Genomic DNA, 25,072 nt, shown 5'->3' with positions numbered 1-25,072 from the left:
CGGATTGCAAATTAAGAGATTCGTATCATTCTAAAATCCAAAAGAAAAATGGGGCAAATACCGATAAAAAAATATGATTTTTGAGGAAAAAATAAAAAGGCCGGTATTTGAAAGAACACGAGACCAGAATTCTTGAGCGAACTTTTCCAATAACAGGAAACTGATCTACTAATTGATGATAATCAGTTTATATCGTGAGCGCAAGGTACATACATCGTCGAGCAACATACGAGAGGATGTAATTTAGTAACAGTGGCTGATGAGATCTGACGAGGCCAGCTGCAATGCTGATGAAACGTTGGAATCAATTTCCACATAGTCCATGGTTATCCTGCGAACCTCTAATGACGAAGTTGATATTCGCGAAGCTTTTTAAACCGAATCGATCGATTCGAATACATCATACCATCATCGAACTGTCGATATCCATTTCATTAATTATGTTTCTATAATAATAAACAGATACGAGAATGACGTTTAAAAGAAAAATTCTCGCACTGACTACTTACTTTAGCGTTAACTGGAATTTAGAAATACGACAATATACTAGTGTCAGATTGCACAAATATTTACGTTTGAATATTAATTTGAATATTATTAATTTGGTTATTGAAATTTATTTTACACAGCGTGTAGCAAACGTACGATAACCTTTGGCATTAATCTGGCAATTGTTTCAACTTTCTTCCTGTCATTGCCACCGCGAAATTTGGTCGTTCAAGCGGAAGACGCGTTATTATTATAGTTACGTATTATATTTTCGAGTGCAACGATTGCTTCGCGTTCTCATTAACGAGTTTGCTACGTTATCGTTGACCTGCTAAAAAGGAACAAACCTGCGCTAACAAGAAATGTAAAGCGGAACGCATAAAATTTCAATAAACACCAAGTTTAATGAGAAACCACCTCAACACCGCAGTGCGTCTCTCTTACGAACTGCTGCTAAAAAAGTTTTCGAGTACCTGGCAAGAAACTGGTGTCGAAACATGCCGAGCAGAAAGGAGCGCGTAAATATGACAATTAAAAATTGTTTGAAAATATAAAGAAAATGTGAAACGTTTCTTCTTGCTTGCCGAATAAGTTTTCATTGTGCGCATAAGAAATTATATAGCATCGAATTAAACTTCAATGTTACTTTCATAAACGGTATTTTAATGTCTGCTACTTATAATCAGTGTACTTTTAGAACTGACAAAATCTAGGTCCGTAGATCCACCAAAATAATGTAAAATAATGAAAATAATAAAAGGTCAAATTAGTTTATTTCGGTTTTACGCACAGTATATGTATCAAACTATTGAAATAACTTCAAGAAAAACTCTACATCTTTATTTATGTATATCCGTGACCTGAAGACCTCTATTACGCAGAAATATTCTAAATAAGGAGAGATCCATATTATCGTACCCTTGAATATACATTATGTTTTAGGTTATAAGGTCTAGCAACAAAGGAACTAATAAATAGATTTCTATTTACGTTTCTTGTAGCCTTTAGCTAAAGCTATAAGATTAACTTTTTTGGCAATGTCCTTTTGCTATAAATATATGAACGTGTTCCCTATCATTGCATTGTTTAGTAACACTAAGAGAGTAAGGATCTGAATCAGTATAAACTTATACATTATACTTATACCTTTATTTATTTCAATATATTTGTCTATTACAAATTCATCCACTCGTTCTTCTATCAGTCAACCCCAACACAAACTATGAATAAATTGTCGTAAATAAGAGATGAAAATAATGTTAGACTGTGTAAAAGAGACAATGACTGCTGAAAGTATTCCAGATTACTCCTCGAATATTCTTCATCAATTTTTTCTTTTTATAGCCATATTTTATTAATTCTTGACGCGAAAGCTATGCTCGAAACTTGCTGGCTGCACCTTCCTTGTCTTTATTTAATTATATCAATTATATTTTGAACGAATAAATAACAACTTCATACGAGTGACTTTCTCATTGCCTATAAATTGATAATTAATTGAATGCTCGCGAGTGATTAATGCACGGTAGAAGGAGCGATTCGTAGTTTTTCAAACTTTCTCACAGTTCGTAGAACCATCGACGCTATCGATCTTCGATCTTTCACTCTGCCCTCGTCTGTTCTTTGCCAGAAGCGACGAAGCTGGTTCCCGTAAAAATTTATGGTTTCATTTTTTCCTGTAACTTCACAGTTTTATGCTTGACCAGCACGCACCAATATGAACTCGCAGTTCTACAACGCACCGGCGCAACTTTTCATGCAAGCTCCACTTTTGCGTGACAAATTTCCGCAGCTATCTCTGTTTCGCAACGGAATCTCCGGGTATAGACGAGTAACCTACTGCAGGAAGTCGTAAAAAAGTCACCGCCTAAGTATCGTAAAAGTTTACCTCAAAGATGGAAACTTTGGAGCACAGGGTTGCAGCTTCTACGTTTCTGATTTACCGCCGTCTCTCGCTCAATTTCTCGTCTGTGCTTCTACCGAGATAGCAAATCGTGTTATTCATTGTTACAAATTGACTCGACATGGCACTACTTAATGTTAATAGCGAATTTCAAAGATCCACCGAATTTTTGTTAAATCTAAAGAGAAAGTTTCATCGATAATATCGTATCTTTTATTGTATTTCGATTAATTGAGAGCCAAAGGGACAATCGTCCCATAAAATCAATAATCTGGATGAAATTAATAACCTAGTTGAAAGGACGAAGTTTCGATGAAACGGCGAGATTAATATGAAGTTTAAAAAATAAAGGAGAAACGAAGTTCGAACGTGATAAATCACATTTAATTGCGGAATTTCACTAGTACGGGCAGAAATAAAACTGAACTATTTTGTTGGACAGTATACAGAAAAATTCGATCCAATATCCCAATAAACATCGTTTCCAACGTAGAAAAATTGAAATTGATGAGCTTAACTTTTTGAAACTATCGCGTGATACAGGATACACATGAGCATAAATTCAACATAGAACGATCTTCGAATTACAAGGCCTAAACGATCTCGGACATTCGCAAAATTTCAGATCTTAGAGATGTTTCAGGAGTATTGAAAGTTTCAGGAATTCGAAGAGTGATATAAATTTCAGAAATTCTCACGGTTTCAAAAATTCCAGTCTCGAAGTATCTCAAAACTTTAAGATGTTCCACAGACCTCGAAAAACTTGGTGGAATTTGAAGTTTCAAGGAATTCCAATTATCCCAGAAGGTTAAAGAAATCCTGAAGCTTTTAGATATTTCCAAGCATTTTGCAGATTGGAACGATAATCAGCGGTCTCAGGAATTTCAAACATTTAAAAGAATCTTTAAAGTCTCACCGAGAACCGACGATACACAAATCCGGCTACTTATTCACGTCCAGTTCATTTTATTTTAATACCCAGATATTTTGTGTTTCCTCGGTACACCTGGCACTCTTTGTACACGGTGGATTCGTACCGTGTAAAAATACCGCGTAAAAAATATCGCGAAACAATAGATTTGTAAAAAGGTACTAAACTTGCGTTAAACTATAGCAAATAATATTTAATTGGCAACTAAGCGATTGCGGATTTTATCATTAGATGGTACTGACAAAATCCGCAATCGCTTAGTTGCCAACCAAATAGAACTGTGTTCGATAACAACATCTTATTCGATAAGCACACGAAAGAAAAGATAGTCTGTCGAGGAAAATTAAAGAATATTGCTTTCAAAAATCGACATTTTATTCGTCGCTGTTATTACTAGAAAAAAAATTGTTTTCGTCGCTCGAAATATCCTTCGTTTTGTATCAGTTCTAATGATATATATTTTGTCGGTCTTTTTAATAATTTTTAATAACGAGCCACACACGTTCTTTGAAATTACGTGGAACGTTCGAGATTCGTATCATTTAGAATGAAACGATGTTTCAATTTATCAGCTAGTTGTATACCTTCGATTAGTTTTTCTGTTTATAATTAATTTCTACAAGATCAGAGATAACATCTAAGGCTATTTTAACACGTGTTTAAAAAATCACATAAAAACGAATCGGACATGAAAAGTACCGCGTAAAAAGAGCCCCAGCTGTGCTTCTAGTTGGATAAAATTGTTGGAATCTGTTGGAAAATCATGGCAGCATCGTTCACCTCTTCTTGTAATAATGTGATTAGTTCGCATGATCGCGCCGCCGCCGAAATTAGGATATAAAATGTTTGTTTAAAGTTGAGGAGACGCGCAGATGTCGCGAATGGTTGAAACTTTTAAATTATGCACGTCCCGTGGTTCCATATTAGCGAAATTTCGTTACAAAACAACGTTTTAATGAAAATTTCGTAGCTCTTTATGTAGATTTGATACGGATAACAGGAAGGATATTGGATATCTCGTATTAACTTTCCATGTTTGGAATTTTTATTAAATTTTACCATCCGGAACCAATGAATGGAAAAAACACGATAAATAACTTATGGTTAAATTTAAATATTAAATACACATATCGAGCCCTGCAATTTCGTTTTATAATGCTGATAATACAATCGGCTGTTTTCAAACTCGTACAACCTTTTAGTTTCGTTATACGAATATTTTAACTGATCAAACAACAGCTTCGATTTAAGCAAAATATATATCAGCTGAAAATTATTTGTTACCATCGTGCCGAATTAAATGAGCGAAGAAAAATTTTGCCAAGGAGAAATATACAGAATTGTTTGCATCGCCGTGGTTAAATTTTCATCTCCGTGTGACCATTAAATCAATTAATTGATCTTGGTCTGTCGTTAGTTTTCACGAAGATATTCAAATTAGAACAATTCGATGACAAACTATTTGTGGTTTCGCGTTAAATTCTACCATTTGCTGAAGAGGCTATGGCCACCTAAATTGTATGTAACATTACCACTTCATAGTTATACAAGCGATGCAATTTCTAGTTACAACCTAATTACATTAGTTTCCAGTTTCTGGGTTTTCGCTGATTTTTACCTGATCCTCGTAATAATTTCGCTGTTCGTCATTCTGGATTAATTGCAGAATTCCGAACGTGTTTAACATCGAATCGACTGCCATGCAAACTTCATATTTGCCCTGGAAGTCGCAATAAATCGCGATATATATCTACGCCATAACATCTATGCTTATTTCTTGTATATTTGCAATTTCCTGACAATGTCGTTTAAATCGTTTAAAAGTTTGTTAATCATAAAATTGATCTTATCTCTGCTTATCTAATCGTCCTAAAAAGTTGAATAAAACCATCTAGTGTGCTACCAATGTTTACCGTACCAGTGAACGTGTCGATGAAAGTGGTACTTTAAAGTGCCTTGATGAATTTAAACCTTTCAATTGTCCCCAAATCGTGTTAATTCATTCAGCAACGACGACGAAACCAATAGATTCTCTCATTCCAAAATTTGCTACTCGATTAATTCAATCTTGGCAGCTCTTTCAACGGTTGAATATGGCTTAAAAGACACCTCTGTCGGTGGGCGACCGCGACAAACGAAATTTCGTGGGGTGGTACGTGCGTCGGTGCACAGCATTTGCCACTTGGTTCGGTTGCGCGTAAATGGCAGGAATTTTTGCGTGACAAACGGCGCGACCACAATTGGGGCGACGCCGCGTGCAGGGCTGACGTTTGTCAAGCTTTCGTCCATCGAGTTATTTAGGCAGGCCTATAGCAACCTCGGCGTTTTGTTCCGCAAACCGTTCAACAATTGCGGCCTCCGACTATGAAATTTATATCCGTATTCCGCAAGCGTATCCGCGGCACAGTCGAACAACCGTGACGAGTAAGCCCAATCATTTCTTCGGTTATCGACACGTGAAATTGTTCGATCGGTCGCGTATTGCATCACGACGACACGCAACTCTCGGTCGTATTATTGGTCGATGATAGTTTTCGACCGGACAGCGCCAGAACAGAGCCCTGGTGACAGTGCGGCCACTGGCTCTGATCCATTACTCGGCAAATCAATTAGGGCGCAGGCACGATCTGCGTGAGCTACGTGGTGAAAAAAAAAGTGTCTAAAACAAAGCGTTTAATCGGATTTTGTTTTATCGGCCGCACACACCGAGACCACGCTGGCAAATATTTCACGGAAACAACAGGAAACCCTGCTCTGTCCTCTCCACCTCTTTTTTTTTATACCTACGTATATATGTATGTTCTGATATACAGGGTGTTCCAGGGATTAACCATCAAATTCTATGATTATGTAGCGGCACTCGACAACGAAACTTTCTAACAGTTTCGTCGGTACAAAGGATATCACCGAAGCGTAAAGCTGACACGCCTAACGAGCCATCGATATCCCTACGGTCCTTCCGCAGAATATTTCGAAGGAGATGTACGTGGCAACGGTCGTGGACGTCTAACGAACTTAGTGAGGATATTGAGGGGCGACAAAAATAAACGAATTGGATCGAGAAAACAGTGGAGCCGAAACCGAGAAGTGAGAATCGTCAGTTGGAATAGAGAATTGTACGAAAAGAGTCGTAAGCGACGATTGTTAATAGATATACCGGTGAGCACCGCCGAGTATTTCTTTGACACGCCACAATCACCTGACGATAGACGCCACAAGACGATGGAAGATATTCGTCCAAGTATTCAAGTTAAATATCCAAGTAAAACAAAGCTTTGTTTCGGCAAAAATTTGAAATATTGCTCGTCTTGAGGAGCAATTTATTTGACAAAATTTCCTCAGCTTATCGACTGCTTTCAAAAGGCTTACGTCTCGAACCTAACAGGTTGTCTTCATTTTCCCATTATCTGCACCCGATTATCAAATAAGACAATAGAAAAATTAGAAAATTAACAAAAGACTTAGACAGCAGCAGCATAGGATATATCGACAAAGTTTGGCTGTTTAATCGTTGGACACCCTGTGTATATAAATGTGCGATATATATGGACCAGAGACACGTATATATCGGTGCCGACGTAGGGTGGAATGGGGCCTGTATTTCAAAAATTCTATACTAAACCGGTATCGAGCGTGATTTTTTCCCCGAGCTTGTAGTTCTTTGAAAAATATCGTGGTGAAAATAGCCGCGTTATTAGCGACATGTCGGTTGCCACGTTCTCTGTTCAGTGATGTAATTTTTTAATTGAACCAACTATATCGCTGTGGTTGCTGCGGTTTTACCAGATTTTCCGTGTTACAGAGGATCGGCAGGGATGAAACGTTGCCATAGGATTTCAAGAAAAATCCCTTGCTTCGTCGATAATCGTTTTACCAATCGAATGGTTCGGGTCGTCCGTGGATTTCGCTTGTTAAAAGTACGATGTCTAGGACAATAAGTGCGTGGTAATAAATGAACAGGTATAGAGAAGGTTCATGGCAAGTGGATAATCGCGAAATGCTTCCGATAACGTACCGATAACCACGGCAAGGGAGTGCACGCGGCAGCAGGAGGTCCAGGGCCCGGACCCTACACCCGGGGGTCCTGCCTACTTCATAAGATAACCACTTGTGTAGGGATGCGACCGAGTTTTAAGAGCTTCAGTCTTGGAAGATCACGGCTGGAGTTCGGAAATAAACTGTCATTAGTGTAATCAAGGGGTTAGCAAATAAATTCTCTCTCTAGTTTTATTTTCATCTTCGATTTCTTTTTTGTATTTTACGTGACATTTCCATGGGACGAAACGTTGGCTATTTTGCAACCGTGAGAAACGCTACAAATGTTCATAGATTTCCATATAAACGCGAAGACGTGAAATAGATATGGCTGACAATGAACTTGCGAGATTAAGCATTGTCTAAATTGCAACTCGACATATTTGGTGTTGGTCCATGTGCAAAGGTAAGGTCAAAGTCTAAAGGTTCATTGTCAGGTAGTGTGGAATGACGCGGATTTGGCTATGGTCGCTGTCACAAAAGCGCAAGGTGAGTCGGTGTCGAGATATCGGTGCTTTATTCCCGCACAATTCTAACCTAAATAACCCTCGTGCCGAATGTTTGATCGAATGTCGGAATCACGTTAGCAATAATCGAATATATCGCGGAACTAATATTGTGGTAGCGACGCGATCTTGATTACGTTACTCCGGCAAGGTGACACACGCTGCGGGCGTGCACTCACGGACTTGACCAACTTGCTAAGGGCCCAAGGTGAAGAGTAATAGACAGAAAGGTGGCGAACCGTGTACTACATGCACGCTGGGAGATGCTCCGGACTAATGCAGCGCACGATCGAGTACGTAATATCGTTATGCTGTATCCTAACTTTATCGATGGAGTTTCAGCCAACTCCTCTCTCCAATCTTTGTCCATTTTATTAACTGTATAATTAATTCAACTCTATGCATTCTCAACTCTTTCGTTCCATCGATGGAAATTCGAGAAACTTTCGGCGCGCACCGTTTTTCACGATGAAAGTTTTATTGCTTTTTGATGACGTGGATTTTGATCGGATTTTGCGAGGGATATAAAAAAATATAGATCGATATTGGTTCACGTTGCTTCTCCGGATCGGACATACTACGCGAAATGGTAATTTCGCAAATTTAGTAATCCGTTTGTAAGCAGCGAAAACGCAGGAAGCGTTTCCTTGGAAAAGGTGCATTTACGGCGATGCACAGTTTATTGGTTTCAACAAAGTTATATTATAGCGTAAGGTTTCCGCTGATTTATGTCGCATATTCGACGACCATCTGTTTGAATTTAACTGGTAAAATTCAAATGTCGCATTTAAGATTCATTCACATCACATCGTACGTTTTAGCTTTTTAATAACGTTGATTTCGACGAGATTTTTAATGGAATGTACGAGATATTAAACGATAGAATTTATAAATTACCGAGTTATTAAAAAAAAATGCTACGATGTTATGAAAAGTATAAATTGGTACGCGCGTTGAAAGAATTATTATAAATTTTAGCTTTTATCGGATAAACGATCGAACTTGCTTGAATACGTACGAAATTATTCACGAGGAATCGCGTCAAACACAAAGAAGGTAAAAGCACGAAGAAACATATGTCCATGAAATTTCATTTGAAAATATATTATCAATAGAGAAACGACGAAACCGTGTAATGTTATTAATTATATAGAACAGCGAAAATTCAATTCCACCGATTACTACGTTTCTTTGTGCATGAATGAAGTTCTCGATCGCTGCGTTGAAAGCACCAGAATCGAAAATGTTATTACATCGTGCAGCTCTTATTGAAAAGAGAAACGATCGATTCTCAATAAATTCTCTAATAAAGTATTAAATATAAAAAACACGGAAAAATAATAGTATAACGAAATAATGGAAACGACAACCACGAAGCAAAGATTTGCGCGATGGATATAAATAATTTCAACGATAATAACACTGTTTATTGTCTTTTTAATCGGCAACGTGCGAATTATTTCCATTTCCAAAATAATTTTGTCATTGCGTAAACTTTTTCCTATTGGTAAAACAATAAATTCTCATCTTTAAATCCGTACAGATAGATATAAAAATAATACGGCTTATTTAGCACAGGATTCAACGCTTCAGTATATAGAACACAATTTTTATTGGGAAATTTAATTTTTCGAAAATTCACCTTCCAACGAAACATTTAAAATTTAATACCATTTTATTTATCCAGGAATAATATGCAAATCCTCGCTGTTTTAACTCTCCCTCAAATTAAATTAATAAGGTTAATACGCGGAACTAGAGACGAGCAGCTCGTAAACCTATTAAAACGTTTTATAGCTTTTTCTTTATAGAAACAACGAAAATTTAAATAAAATTCCAAAGCATGTATATTTACAAGTATCATCTATTATTTTATGCAATCAACGCGAAGAAGAACTACGCTCTAGTTGCAGCAAATAGACGACAAAGAATCGAAGGAAGTAAAACAGGAAAATTCCGTTTCGCGAATAGATTCCTCGTTTCGTATAATCGTTTACTGTGAGCCGTTGATCATGCAACAGGATTTTAATTAAGTCAGCCGTAACTTGGTGAGATGAACGCATCAAGCGAAGCAACAGCGCGGAGGCAATCTTGTTTAAAGTCGCGCTTAGTCTATCTGAATAATTAAACGGAGAGTAACGTTTTGGATGATGATAGAAACCAACGAAGGAAACACCTGAAATCGATTCGATTAAGTTTCTAATGTTCGCAACTGGATTAAAATGTTCAACAGTTTCGTATCTCATTTATATTCGTTACTTGCATCGACCAGTTGTAATCGACTCTCTTATACATAAATATCGACTCATTTAGTTTCATATATCGTATAATAAAATGTGAAAATCAACGTTGATCAACCGATCATCTATCTTCGGACGATTCGGAAAAAAATTACAACAATTTCTTGCTATCAATAAGGGTGCTGGTAGGTGATGGAGAGACATCTAGAATCGCGTTGATAAGAGCGGTGAACGAACGATTGGGACGCAGGGTGGGTCGATCGAACGTCGTTTATTTACAGCGCTGTGTTTGACGCCCTCGGTTAAACGATCTCGGTAAAATGGCTCTCGGAGCCAATCAAAGCGTAATAGAATGTTCTGAATAAATTGTACTTGCGATGGAACCTCTATAACAGCGCATCGTTTGAAAAGCATCGCGGATTAGCGAAAAAACTATAGCCCTTTGCGGCTGCACGATGGCCTGTTCGTTTATCCTGCCTTTTTCATAGCTGTCTCGCTTAAAACAGTTTGTTTTCCTACAATTCGTTATAGGATTGATGGAGAAAATTAGTGTTTCTGGATTCGACAACGACTTTTTAAACCACACATTTACGGATTCAAAACGTTTCGAATTTTTAACTTAAAACGTTAAAACTTTGAATCGACGGAATTAACTTTCGTGGCAATCTGTTTTCGAATGTCAAAAACTAAGATCAGTGATTTTTAAGTATCGTAATCGTCAGATGTTTATTCTTCAAATAACAAACTGGAAATTTTGTTAGCAAGAAATTATCACACTGTAGACACTGCTTAATATTTAATTAACGTCGGTAACACCAAATTTCTCGCTTTGTACGTCGTTATATAGTCGCGATACACACGGCTGCCGGCCCTTTTTCATTTATCGTCGTTCTGCTTTTTCCTCCAACACAATTCCCTCGTATTTCGAATGAAATGCAGAACAAAATCCACGTGTCATATATCACGAGAGAATCGCAATGGCTCTAAATCGTCGGCAGCGAGTCCCAAAAATTGTTCTCATGGCGAAAGCATTCTGTCGAACGACATCCAAGATGTCGAACTGTCGCTGCCGATCCATAGAATCTGTTCATCGCCATAAGCATTACCATCTACCTACAGCTGCCGATATGTGTCGGATAGTCAAAATCTAGCGTTTAATCGCGTCTCTTTTCCACGAATTTATTGGAAACGCCGTATGTTTTATTCAAAACCTCTTGCTTCTCTCCCTTTAACTGAATTCTCTCCCTCTTCGTCCCCCATTTCTCTCGGTTTCTCTCTCTCTCTCCCTCTCTTTCCCTTTTTCGACAACCGTGAATACAGAACAAGCTCGCGCGCGTCACGTGTCGCGGCACAATCATCGCGCGCTTTCGGGGATGATTAAATTTTCAACAGCTCGCTTGACAGAATTCCCCTTCTCGCAAGAGAAAAGCTGCGAGAGGAGAGAGAGAGAGAGAGAGAGAGAGACAAAGAGGGAAGGGAAAATATACAGAGAAAAGAGAAGCGTCGCATTCATTATCGCGGTTACCACTGATTTTTCCCTGTCCCGACCGAATTTCGCGTTTGACGACACTGCGGGATGCGTCAAACCTGATTTCCATCGGTTTCCCTCGTTGTTCGCCGGAATAGGTTGCCCGTGAAACAGTTTTAACCTCATTGATACGGATAACAGTTGGGAAAATCTATACTCGAGTAGTCGCTTATTTCCTTTATTCTTTGATGCAATATGTATATATTTAAAATATGTTATATTAGACGTACAGTTACTATAGTAAAATTAACATAGAAAAGTGTGGCACTGGGATTCAGATTAATTTTGAAAAAATGTTTCATTCGGAAACGATCGTTTTAATGAGCTAAATCAATTAAATAGATAAATAGCTAAATAGACGAACATTACGAATAATGATTGAAATTAATCATTTTCAACGATTTAATTTTTTAAATCGTCTAATTAGAGAAACGAAATTTTATGATTGCTTAATAATACGTCGAATCGAACATTTACGTAAATGCTCTGATGCGATGTACAGGTAGATGTGCCAGCAGTATAGCGCTATAGCGCTGCAAGCTAACTGTGAGCTGAATTAATTGAATAGATAAATAGCTAAATAAACGAACATTATGAACAATAATTGAAATTTCATCGAATCGATCTTCACTACGATAAATTAATCATTTTCAACGATTTAATTTCTTAAATCGTCTAATTAGAGAAACAAAATTCTATGATCGCTTAATAATACGACGTATCAGGCATTTGCGTAAATGCTCTGATGCGATGTACAGGTAGATGTGCCAGCAGTATAGCGCAATAGTCAGCGACCAATCAGTATTACAAATCTCTTAACACAAAGCAGATATTTCGTATGTACAACGTATATGTTACGTGAGACGTAAAGAGGTTCTGTTGTAGCAACCGAACAAAGCTAGATTTGTCACACTCTATTAGAGCTGTATTGCTATTGCTGTGCGTACCTAAGTCACTATGAAAGTACGTCATTGGTGCCATTATGCCATTGTGAGTAATTGATTTACATTTCACGATGCAGTTTCATCGTGGATCTTTTCATAGTGGAATATAATACAAAAAAATCTAATATATAGACAATAGGAAATATTAATACAAATATAGCGATTAATTTCAAATAAATCTTCAATTATAAACAAGCAAATGAACGTTTATGCATTTAAGTATAGAAAATTTAATGGCTCAAACGTACACAGACGTGCTTATACGTTGTAATTCAGCGATCAAATAGCCCGTGGCCTTTCACACGCATAATTTCCGCCAAATGTTCGTTAAAACCTGCTTTTCCGCTAGGAGTAACAATCAGCATTTCTAGTTTCGTTACCGAAATAAGCTTCTAAAACTCTAGCCCGTAATATTTGTTTGACAACTAGAATTATGTTCACCCGGAATTACATGTTAATTTTGTTATTAACAACTCGTAGCCCGACCGAAAGCTGTTGAATCGAGTTTGCTCGTTGAATGATGGTTGAATAATATACTTGTACTCTATCTACGAACTGTTAACACATACAATTAACTATCGAGGGGAACAAAGTTAGAAATGAACGTTGTGAAACCATTTCGGAGAATATTTAATTGGCAGCGAAATTACAAGTATATTGCAAAGATTTACATTTTTCATTGAATTTCCCGTGTTTTATCCGCAGATGCGGCACTTTATTTGAAACGAAACAAAAATTCCGTTGAAAGAATAAATTTCAAGAGGAGAGAGTAATCAATTTTTCCACTGAATTCTCAATATCAGATGCATAGAATTTTTCAATCCAAAACTCTATTTCGAATAACAACGATTCGCTAATATTTCTAGAACTACGATCAACAGAATTATTCCGAGAGATATTCAAGCGATATTAAGCGCAATAAAAGTTCAATTACAACCATATCGACGTGAATAAGTATTCGCTGAGTGTTTAAAGAAACAAAGAAACAATATTACATTCGTTACGATAATATCGATTTAATCGTAATACTTGCAATAAATACCAGTTGAAAACAAAGCTGCACGACTGTTAAAACCTTCGTTAGCACATCACAATGTACATTGAATATCAAGATTTAATTAAACCTCGAATCCCTCCGTTAATTCGAATTTTCATTAGCGTCGAGTTCGAAAACTAAAGACGCGATTGACGTCAAGCCGCTAAGACACGGCTAACTTTATCTTCTAATCGTCCGCATGGTGAATTAAGGGAAGACTAGCAGAGTAAATTAGGGTTATATTAAGGAGGTAGAGTTCTCGTGTTGCCCGTAGCAAGCAGAAAGCTGTGACAAGGAGACCGAGACCCCGTATAGAATTATACAAGTCCAGAGCTTCTTCGGGATATGCGAAGCACCTAGACGCTGCAACTCTCTCGGAAGCCTTTAAAGGTTCTCCCAACTCGCTACATCGAGCCACAGGCTCAGGTGGCATATTAAGCGAATAACACGGCCAACCAGTGTCAATCACGATGCAAAGGACCTACGAGAAAGCGGAGAATATCAACGAGGTCGGTTTTTTCATTCTGAAATTTTGGTTGCCTTCCAACGAAAGCTTTAAATATTTAATGTATTAAATTTCGTTTTAATCATAACTTCGTAACTAGTTGTTATAGAGTAGTTAGAATTTACCTTCAAGCTGCTATATATTTCTGATACATTCTCTCGAGTAATAAAATTTGCTAAATAAGCTTTAAGTTACTAAATTTCGTCCTCATTATAATTTTCTAGCTAATCGTTGTTTTATTAGAATCTTAAACAGCGCAGTTTTATAGTACTATGTACAATCACAAAAAGAGAGTTTTCCAAAAAAGAAGACCAAAACGAGATTGAAGTTTCATCAGCTTAAAAATTGTCGATAGATTTTTTCAAAAATCGAAAGAGGTAACAGCTTTCCCTTCTTCCCTCCTTCTCTTTCAGTGGTCGTTCTTTCACCGCCAAGACAGAATTTGCAACACGTTGACGCAAACTGTTGTCCTGTAAATTAATTGCGATATAATGTTCCAAAGGTATGGATGAAATACGTATACATTCTTGGTGGGAGAGGGGAAAAAACGAGCGTTTCATACCGTGAAATCATTTTTGCTCCAGTCACAAGTTCACGTTGAAAAACAGCCCTTTTTGGGTGTCCTTTTTTCATGCCATACAGAGTGACAGAAATGTTCTAGCTAGGACAATTTTTTCCACAGCCTCGTCGCTTGGCTAAATCCACTTTCCCAGCCCTTTGACCGGACCATATTCAAACATGATATCCGAAAAGAAAGTTTGCGGATCGTTCAGCTTTCCAATCTCTATTTACACGTAGCGAACATTTCTAATTAGTTAGTTGCGAACGTAAAATTCATAACGTCATTCATAACGTTTCCTTTCTCGAAGCAAAAGTTCTGTGTTTCCTGCGTGTTTGGCTCGTTAAAATGAGTCAACTTTATCGACTGTTTACACCTCTCTTATAACAAATTCTAATTCGTCGTGAATTCGTTGCTCCGTTTTTGACAATCTGAATTAAACGTTTAAATTTACACTGCAAAAACACGTTGGAAGATTAAACTGTACAATTTAGTACAATTCTTCGAAGCCATACGAATTTATCCTAGGATAACATTAAACGCAAGAATTTCTGTTTCGTTAGACGATAATTTCGCAGGGATATGAAAGTAAAGTTAAAATACATATTCCACGCTCAAAGCTAGCAAAGAGTAGCGATATTTCAGAAACGGTTTAAAATCGTTGCTTTTAATATTTCACAGAGTTATCTTACTCCTTCGCGCAATATTATTTATTTCCATAATATTTCATTTCCATGAGCTTAACTGTTCGTTAAAAACGTAAAAAGAGAAGAACGAACAAAAGATGGTATTATCGAAAACGGACAGAATGAAAACTCTGGTCTTTCTTGATTCGTATTATTTGCGATTATTGCCAATTGCAAGCGACAGGGATCGCGCGCCGTTCAGCAAATTAAAAGATCGAAGAATCCACGCCACACCATTAGGTCGTGCGCCCCTAATGAAGCTTGAAATGAATACGCATGGCATTGATCATAGGTGGATTAAAAGCGAATAGAGGTCGGCGAATAGATTGCAAATCTGGATCCGAACCACCTCCACTGTCTATGTTAAATGGAGTTATGGTCGTACGGCACGTTCAACCAAACAAAATAGTTAGTAAGTTGGTGTTTGCATCGATGATTAAATGAAACATGGAATTTATCTGTCTCTATGGAGCCGAATCCACAACGAAAAGTGTTTGCCAACGAATAGAAATTTTGGAAATCACAATGCGCTTAATAAAAAACACAGACGATTAAGCAGAAAATATGCATATTTCGCACTAGCGAATGTGATTAAACATAATTGGAGGTAAAGTTATTATTGGGCGTTTTTCGATCGTTCTCTTCTCAATTAATTTTTTGATACCTCGCGTCCGATGATTTGGTTGACAATTCAACGTTAATACGATATCGATTAACTTAGGCGTTGATTTGGTAACTCTTCATTTTATTTTATCATAGATTTCTGTTGTTGGGACACTCAGTAAGCTACGTCGGCATTTCGATTTTATGGTTTTAGCGTAGAAATTCGTACAACGTATTTACGATATATTTATTTTCATATTTACCTCAAGTGAGTTATTCTGAACACGATTCTCGATTATAATTACTAAACAAGATAATAAATAAATAAATAGTAGATAAATTTGTTCAGAAAAAATAACCCTATCATTGTACAATGATACATTACGAGATTATTTGTACAGAACACATAATGTAAAAATACATTGATTATGAAAAAATCTGTGCTCCGAACAAATTTTCAAGAAAATAGTTGGTCGCCCCTTTTTTACAACATGTATGTATATAGCAGCGATTACGACTATGTTTCAGTATTCTACGACCCTCATAATAGTACGTATTAACGTCCCATTTTCGTAATCGTTTTGAATCTTTATGGCCAACAATCGGAATTTATAGTCTTTTGCAAGATTACGTTATTTTACTGTTCACACTTACAACTACGTTTCGATATCGTGTGCGTGTAACGTAGTGGCACGAAATCAGGAATAATGTCATTTTAAAACGTTCGCCATTTTATGGCACAGTATCGTAATCAGTTACGTCGCAAGAGCAATAAACTTCATATTTTCAATTTCAAATTACTTTTTCATATCACAGATGCTTATATTATCGCGAAACTTCACTTCATAAAATTGCTAATTTTTATTTTATATTTCTTACAAAACATACCTTCAAAAGTACTACAATCGCAGATTACCTTTACCCTGATTATACGTAATTATCGATGTTTATACGTGCATGAAATTTAAGCGTGATATTACACAAACGCATAGATTTTAATGAACGAATGCTGTTTGGACAATATTCGACGTATAAGCTGGTGGAAAATTCGCGCGTTTACAATGTCGAACAGTTCACAACATGCATTTTCATTAATAGCAAATTTTATCTTTTATCGAACTCGCCGTTTTATTTATCGATCAACAATTTCGCAGGTTTTCATTCGATTCTAAGCTAACAGAATATCCCGGTTAAATAACGCGATTGAGCGTAAAATTAGCGAGCATATTTATCGAAACGTTTATCCGGTGTACCGATAGCAATCTCATAATAACAATAATGCTAATAAATCACGATCGAGTTTAGCGAACAGAGGAAGATCAAACAAAATCTGACATTTCCACGTGCAAATAATTCCGCGAAGGCAGTATAAATTAAATTAAAAAAGGTCCTTTGGTAACGACCTTCTGAATATTCGCATAAACATTTTATATCTCGTATATGATAATAATTTTTCTTTTATATATGTACGATAGTTAACAGATCGAATCGAAATAAATTTAGGAAGGGCTTGTACAACTGATTAATATGCGGCTAAATGCAATCGAGCGTTTAATGTTATGCAGAATATTTATTTTATCGATACGGCGATGGGTATTGTATATAAGTCGTGTAACAGATCCATTTATTAAGTTCGTTAAGTGTAATACTTTCAGACTCGATCTAATAAAGAAGTTATTTATTTATCTTGCGTCCCCATAAATACGTATCTTCTATCGAAACATTCAAATATACACGTACTTTTATATTTTATAAATAATTGTTATAATATACTTTGAGATTTATATTACTCGTGACAAATGAATGAATTTATTATCTAATCTAATAGAAGGATCCATTAGGTCATCGTCTCGTGACCTCTTCGAAACTATACAGAAGATGTATGACAAGATAATTTGCTATCGTGTCGTGGAAAAAATGAAATTCCATAAATTAATACGTATCTTCTATCGAAAGATACAAATATACACGTACTTTTATATTCTACAAATAATTGTTATAATATACTTTGAAATTTATATTACTCGTGACAAATGAACGAATTTATCATCTAATCTAATAGAAGGATCCATTAGGTCATCGTCTCGTGACCTCTTCGAAACTATACAGAAGATGCATGACAAGATAATTTGCTACCGTGTCGTGGAAAAAATGAAATTCCATAAATTAAAAATTGCAAATACATAGTTATTTCAAGCTACGTCTTTCTCAGAAATTTTGACATCTTTGGCCAATCAACGTTAGATAAGCGCATTTTTATTCCTCTTCCACGGTGACTCTTTCTTTTTAATTAAAAGCTGCAGGGAGGTCAGGGTGCAACATCTGACCGCACGAACCGTATTCAGATATGGTTTGCGGCCACTCGAGTAATTTCGTTGAGCGGCCAGCCGATAGTTTATGCAGGCTGCATGGGGATTCTAATTGCTCCGATAAAGAATGGAACGTTCGGTGAATTTTGAAAGACTTTCATTAAAGTTCGCTGAACTGCCAACGCCGGTTGCCACGGCGTGTGTGACCTAATTGGTTATAGATATGACAGAATCCATGAATTTTAAATAGCCCATGGTTCGGAAACTCGCACCCCAGCCACCGGATCTTGCTCGCCTTTCGATCAAGTTCCGCCGGATCAAGTCGATAAATCGATTCGAGCAAGCGTGCCCTCGTTAATGCGTTCACTGTCATACAGAAGCGACTTCCTTCTCGTCAATTTCGTGTGTCAACGGAAACAGTTTGACACGGTCGCGATAAAACGATGACGTACTCGGTTTTCTCACCTATCGATGTTCGTTTTAAAAGCCGAAATTTTTACTCCGCTACATCATCCTGCTGCCACTTGATTTACAGTGGCTCGCAAAAGTATTCGAACATTCCTACGATCTTTTCACGCATATATTATACAGAACATTTGGAAATTTCACTACCACTGTAACGAATATCGCGATTGTGCTGGTAACGTTTGAAACGGATCCGAAGATATATGCAAAAGTTACAAGACGTTGGTCTTGGAATATTTTTCTCAGCCACTGTATTCTTGCATCCAAGCTGAGAAATTTTATCCAACGTTTAACTGCTTTACAATATTGTTTTAACGTATTATAAATTATAATATGTTCCTTTCATCGATTTGTCAATTTTTATTCTTTAACGCGAAGAACGAGGTGGATTAATTATTTTCCCATTGCGTATTTCGCTTTTTTCCGTACAGAATATTTTACGCTCCTAGTGCTTACTATCCACGAATAGCAAGCACACGATGCAAGTTTTTAATATTTAATACCGTCAATATTTATTTTTGATCTAGATCGTTGTTGATCTAGAGAAGAATAATTTATAAGGGATGGAACGGAGAACAGAGGGAAGTGTTGAGCTGCTTGTGCAAACATTTTCTTCTATGTAGTTGAGCATTATTCCTTCCCATCTTAAATAATAATGAGCAGCGACGTTCCTAGTTCATTACAGAATTATAGGAACGGCATAAAGTTTCCTCCCTAGATTGGGCCACTTTTCACGGCGTTTTGATCTTTGTAAACGTGAATTTCCTGACGTAAACTTCCGACGACGTTGTTAGATCGCGAACGCGATTGTTAAGGTTTGTTAAGGGAGCGTGCAAGCGAGCTTTTGTCTCGTGCAACTTAAATTACAATCGCAATAACAAGTGCATCGAAGTTTTCGGAAGATAATTTCATCAAGCTTGGCAAATGAAACGTCGATACATTGTTTGAAATTTCATTTAATTAATACGTTCACTGCCATTCGAATTTTATATGTTTCATATTCAGAGTCGCGATATAAATAACGATGCTATTTTAATCGTTGTGCAAAATTTCGCAACATGGGTCACCAATAACCACCATGGCAGCAAATACGTAAATAGAATAAAAATTCGTAAATCTCCGTGTTTCCTTCCTATTTCACGAATAAATTAAGAAAAAAGGAAACCTTCTCTTACTTAAATGATTCCATCTATAACGCTATTATAATTCCGTCACCTTACTTTTTTAAGTAACTATTACATTTTTCTCTGTCGTTTAACACACTTTGCTGCCCGTTAAAACAGAAAACACACACTCTCGGGTCAGAATTAAAGAATTCAATCGTATCGTCGTTCCAATAAACTCTCAGCTACCATAAATCCAACCTTACGGATTTTCATGAATCCGGTGAAGCTAAATTACAACGCAAGGATAATTTCGATGCCGATGCCCGATAATATCCAGGAATTTCGAACGAAATTATATCTAGAGCCGGCGCTCGCGCGGTGAAATCAATTTCTGTGCCATTAAATCGTATGTTCGAGGCTCACCTGATTCCTCCACGGGTAGTGTCGTAATTCAGCGTGCGGGATCCGTGCCGCCACGTAACATATCCGGTAGGCTGCGGTATATTGCTGACCACACACTTCAATTCTATCGTGCTGCCCGCTTTGTAGAATTTGTCACCAGCAGTGGCACCGTGCTCGTCCACGATCTCGACCTTCGGCACTGAAACAGAGACATTGGTCCATTTTTGCCATTAATATTTTTATTCCGCTCCACACGCCATTATGTGTCATCGAACAACATCAGTTATCATCTTATCGCGTTACTTTAGAAAAGTTACTGCGATTTTCAATTTCGATGAGAAAAGTGGAGCACGTAGAATATTTTTAATTGACATTTATACAAATGAAACCGATTCGTTCGAAAAGTTTCTTTCGTTTTATAAGGAAATAACGAATGCACAAGATTTTTCGTTTTATATTATTTTATCGAATTACATATGATCCATTTTGTCTATTAAAATAAAGATCACAACGTTCGACAGATTAGGATTCATGTTTGTATGAAGATGCGTCGTTGTAAAAGAAAGACATTACACGTGTGAGTCAAAATAAATTTATTATCGGTAACGTCGACTATTTGCCCATGCAAAGTACACATCACAAGTACACTTGGGACGATCCACGAACAGGATGATAGTATTTAATCAGGATGATGGTGTTTAATACACGTACAGTGGACGATTAAACGTTATTCCATCATTTTCATATGGTTTTCATTATAATTTTGATAGAAAATCTTGATACAACTGATAGATGAAACTTATTATGCGACGATACGACGAACATCTGAAAACAATTTCTTTCCAAATACTTTAAATTTAAAGCGTTCGAGTATCCCGTAAGATCCTGAAAACTTTTTCGAAATTTCCTAACGAGATCCTCGCGAAACTAGGAGAAAAAGCTTGCTCACGTCGCGGGCGGCAAGTTGGCAGAAAAATAAGTTGTTTCTTCAGTCATCGGTTCGTTTCAGATCCAGCCCCGCGTAAGAAACGTGCCGGGAACTGCTAACTGCGAACAGGAGGAATTGCTGAAATTTCTCACGGCCTGCAAGCGTTACCCCTTGTTGGAAACAAGCCACGAAAAAATCCTCCTACCCCATCGACGTCGCGTGCAACAGTCGTGGAACAATAAGTTTTCAGCCGAGGTCCGCGAAGATGGATGCAAACGACGGAAAGACTGATCTCGTTCCCGTGAACCCTTTTAACTCGTCGCGGCGTGGCGTTTCGGGCTGTAACCTCCCTTGCAGGACGCGAGACTTCGAAATCGCGATCGTTCGAGCATCTGTTGCGGTTCCCAGAACCTCTTCTACCTTAATTACCCTCGTATAGCGGCGTCAAAATATTACGGTTCGTTTAAAGCTTCTTTTCGTTGCGTTTCGTACGGTTCATTAAAGAAAGATCTGAATGCCAGTTTTAAACTCGAACGATTAGACAAAAATCCAGTAGCAAATTTTTAAGTGTATCCTTTTTGCTTTTCTTTCTTTTCTTTTTTGTCAATTGTATAGAATATGTATTATGTGTGTTAAAATTTAGAGGTTGTTAGTGAATGTTCAAAGGTTAGTTTAATATTAAAGTGGAGAAACTTATCGAACGTGGAACTTGGTTATAATAATATTGAAATAAACACGCAAAGGGAGAGTTCGCTCTGGTAAATATGTGAATTTCGAAATGAATTAAATTGGAATCGACATATGGAGAATCAAAGGCGATCAGGTTTCGATATCAAGCAAAATAATATCCGAATCAATATTTCGAATTTCAGCAAATAGTTTTGCATTTCGGCTGATGTGTAAACAAAATTCATCGTTAGAGCAACTATAGGCAAAATGTGTATCTTAAAATTAAACAGACGAAGCCATTAAGATAAATTATTGTTTAATTATATAGTCGCGTAATTGTTTGATAAGAATACGTATGTATTACAAACTTATAACCGTAATTCTACGTAAAGATTCACGCTTATTAGTCTGATTGCGAATGAACGTAATTTAAAGCGAAGAGCTGTGTCTTCTTCTCGAACGGCGAAGTTGTAAATTCTCGAAGTTGAAGAAGTAAATACGTACCTCCTGTTAGCAGTTGGTAGTTCATATCGACAGTGTTCGACGTTACAACGGTATATGGAAGCAAATTTAACCCACTTACGTCTAACGGGACAGGCTTCGAATAAAATTCTCACGATTCCGTTTATGCATCGAACCAGTGACATTTCGATGCAATTTCGTATTCGACAACCTTTCAGTTCCATTTACAATGCACATATTCAAGCGCAACTCATACGCAAGAAAAAATATCCCATTCATACTTGTATCGTAAACAATTAATATCGTTATGCCTTTTCAGAATACAGAAAAGTTGGCGGAATTATCTCAGCCTATGAAGCGATCAGAACAAATTCCTCCGCGTTTTCTTCTTTCTCCAATTGCTGCAGATCCAACCGTAGTCATCAATTTCAGATGGTAGATGATCTAATCTTCTCAACGTTCCTTTCTCATTTCAATTTTATCCGTTTTATTCGCTGAATCTCGTGTACCGATTTACTACCGGCAATATCTTTTATTTGAAATATTCGAATACACATCGCACATGGTATAACTGTGGCGGAAGAGTATGGAAAACTTTGCTTTCACAGCGAAAGAATCTCTACACTTTCAAGCTCTCGAGCTTCGCGTTTAGTGACAGATTAATGCTATATATTATTTGATTCTTTTTCTATTTTTCGACGCGGGTACATTTGAATTTACGGCTCTATTTAGAGAATATATACCAGCGTCCCAATATGGTTTGTGTCTTATTTCAAACTACTTTCGTTGTATTCGCAAGCTGTTTCACTCGCACCATTTAAATCGTTTCCAAACGAATATTTCTTTTTCAATTAAAACAGAATGTTATGCATTATAATTAGTTTGGTGGAACAGTATGTCCATAAGGTAATTTCGTGCAATATAACGTAATATGTGTTTGGTCTTATAAAAGTGTAGATAAATTATTGGAAAAGGAAGGAAGAAAAATTAATTTATCAAACTTGTTTCTCTTCCACTGTGTATAGCTCGTAAATCAGTTTCATTATGACACTCGCAGCTTCGATATATAATTCTTTGACAAGGTCGTTTCTCTTCCTACTAAATTGCAGATAGTATCGCTAAAATCATACTTACACTTCCTAACCATGTTCCAACTTTTAAAAAGCAAAATTTATCTTCTGCTCTCTCAAATATGTGATGCAATAATTTATTCTATCATTTTTCTCTACGATTACGCTATCCGACGAATCAAAATCTTTCCTAAAATTTGCAATCTCGAAAAAACACCAAGTTTCTCTAAAAATCATATATTAACGTAAAAGTGACTTTGCGTGAAAATGAAAAATGCTACGAGATTCTCTTCTTTGAATACGTTGCTACGAAAAGTTATGTCGACGACTTATAGCTAATCAGCGAATCTTCGAGTTAGAGAGAAATTCAAGTTCGACAAACGCAAGCTGCCTGGTTCAACCTATGCGCAGACTTGAAACGAATTTACTCGATGACAAGACGATAAAATTGGATTGCAGACCGCCTCTTCCCAAATCCATTTCGATCTCAACGAAGCTCGTTCGTGAGATTCACGATTACGAGAATAAGAATCCGTGGTCGTTTCGGACATTTTCTAGTGGGAAGAAAAAAAGTTCTTTCAGACGATTTTTCATGGCGACCAACGTATTTCCGGCAAACAGATAAATACAGGTACTTTACGGTATTGGGTTTCTTCAATAGGGACGGAATGTCCACAAGGATCTTCGATCGACACCGAACACAGCTACCTTAGCTGATTGCTAATCGACTTCGATCGACTGGTTCGCGAACATGTTATTATATCGAACGTTGTGACCACGACAGCCTGAATAAATACGCGCCATTTACTTTCGTAGCTTTCGGTTTGCCAAGGTTCGACTTTATTTAAGATTAAACTTTATCTCTGCCTTCTGTGGGATCCTTTCGATGTTTGTGTCGATAAAACAGCAGCTCTAAGAAATAGTTTTTTAATCGAGAATTTATCATTTAACTATCACTCGAAAGTTTTCGAATATCTTCTATTCTTAATAAAACATTATATTTGAACTATGAACTTCAAATTGCGCGCATTTTTAAAATAAGATTGTTAGTATATTGAAAAGTAGCATGTGTGACAAATTAAATGAATTATCGCGACATAGCTCATCTGTTATTTTTGAAATTATGCGAATTTATATTTTTATCGACATTACTGAAGACATGGTATCCTGCTGCGGATAGCCATCCACATGTTATTTAGCAATTAAGCTAGAAAAATTTGCCGAAGGGCCAGCTGGACAAATTGTAAAGTACAAATTTTAATCGAGAATTTATCGTGTAACTTACACTCGAAAGTTTTCGAATATCTTCTATTCTTAATAAAACATTGTATTTGAACTATGAACTTTAAATTGTACGCATTTTTAAAATAAGATTGGAAGTGTATTAGTAAGTAGCATGTGTAACAACTTAAATGAATTATCGCGACATAGCTCATCTGTTATTTTTGAAATTATGCGAATTTATATTTTTATCGACATTACTGAAGACATGGTATCCTGCTGCGGATAGCCATCCACATGTTATTTAGCAATTAAGCTAGAAAAATTTGCCGAAGGGCCAGCTGGACAAATTGTAAAGTACAAATTTTAATCGAGAATTTATCGTGTAACTTACACTCGAAAGTTTTCGAATATCTTCTATTCTTAATAAAACATTGTATTTGAACTATGAACTTTAAATTGCGCGCATTTTTAA

The 25,072-nt window shown here is 36.8% G+C and overlaps 1 protein-coding gene across 1 annotated transcript in view; it reads right to left on the bottom strand.

The window, feature by feature from the left end:
- The window catches only part of LOC100647228 (peroxidasin), a 347,948-nt gene that overhangs the window by 106,833 nt on the left and 216,043 nt on the right, over positions 1-25,072 (bottom strand). Inside the window, exon 7 of the mRNA XM_012313323.3 lies at positions 20,269-20,446. Coding sequence (XP_012168713.1) covers positions 20,269-20,446 — 178 coding nt within the window. The remainder of the gene's footprint in view (positions 1-20,268; positions 20,447-25,072) is intronic.

The sequence above is a fragment of the Bombus terrestris genome, chromosome 11 (assembly GCF_910591885.1).
Source record: "Bombus terrestris chromosome 11, iyBomTerr1.2, whole genome shotgun sequence".
NCBI classification, from domain to species: domain Eukaryota; kingdom Metazoa; phylum Arthropoda; class Insecta; order Hymenoptera; family Apidae; genus Bombus; species Bombus terrestris.
The sequence above is the reverse complement of the archived record's forward strand: the minus strand, read 5'-3'. Positions and strand labels throughout refer to the sequence as shown.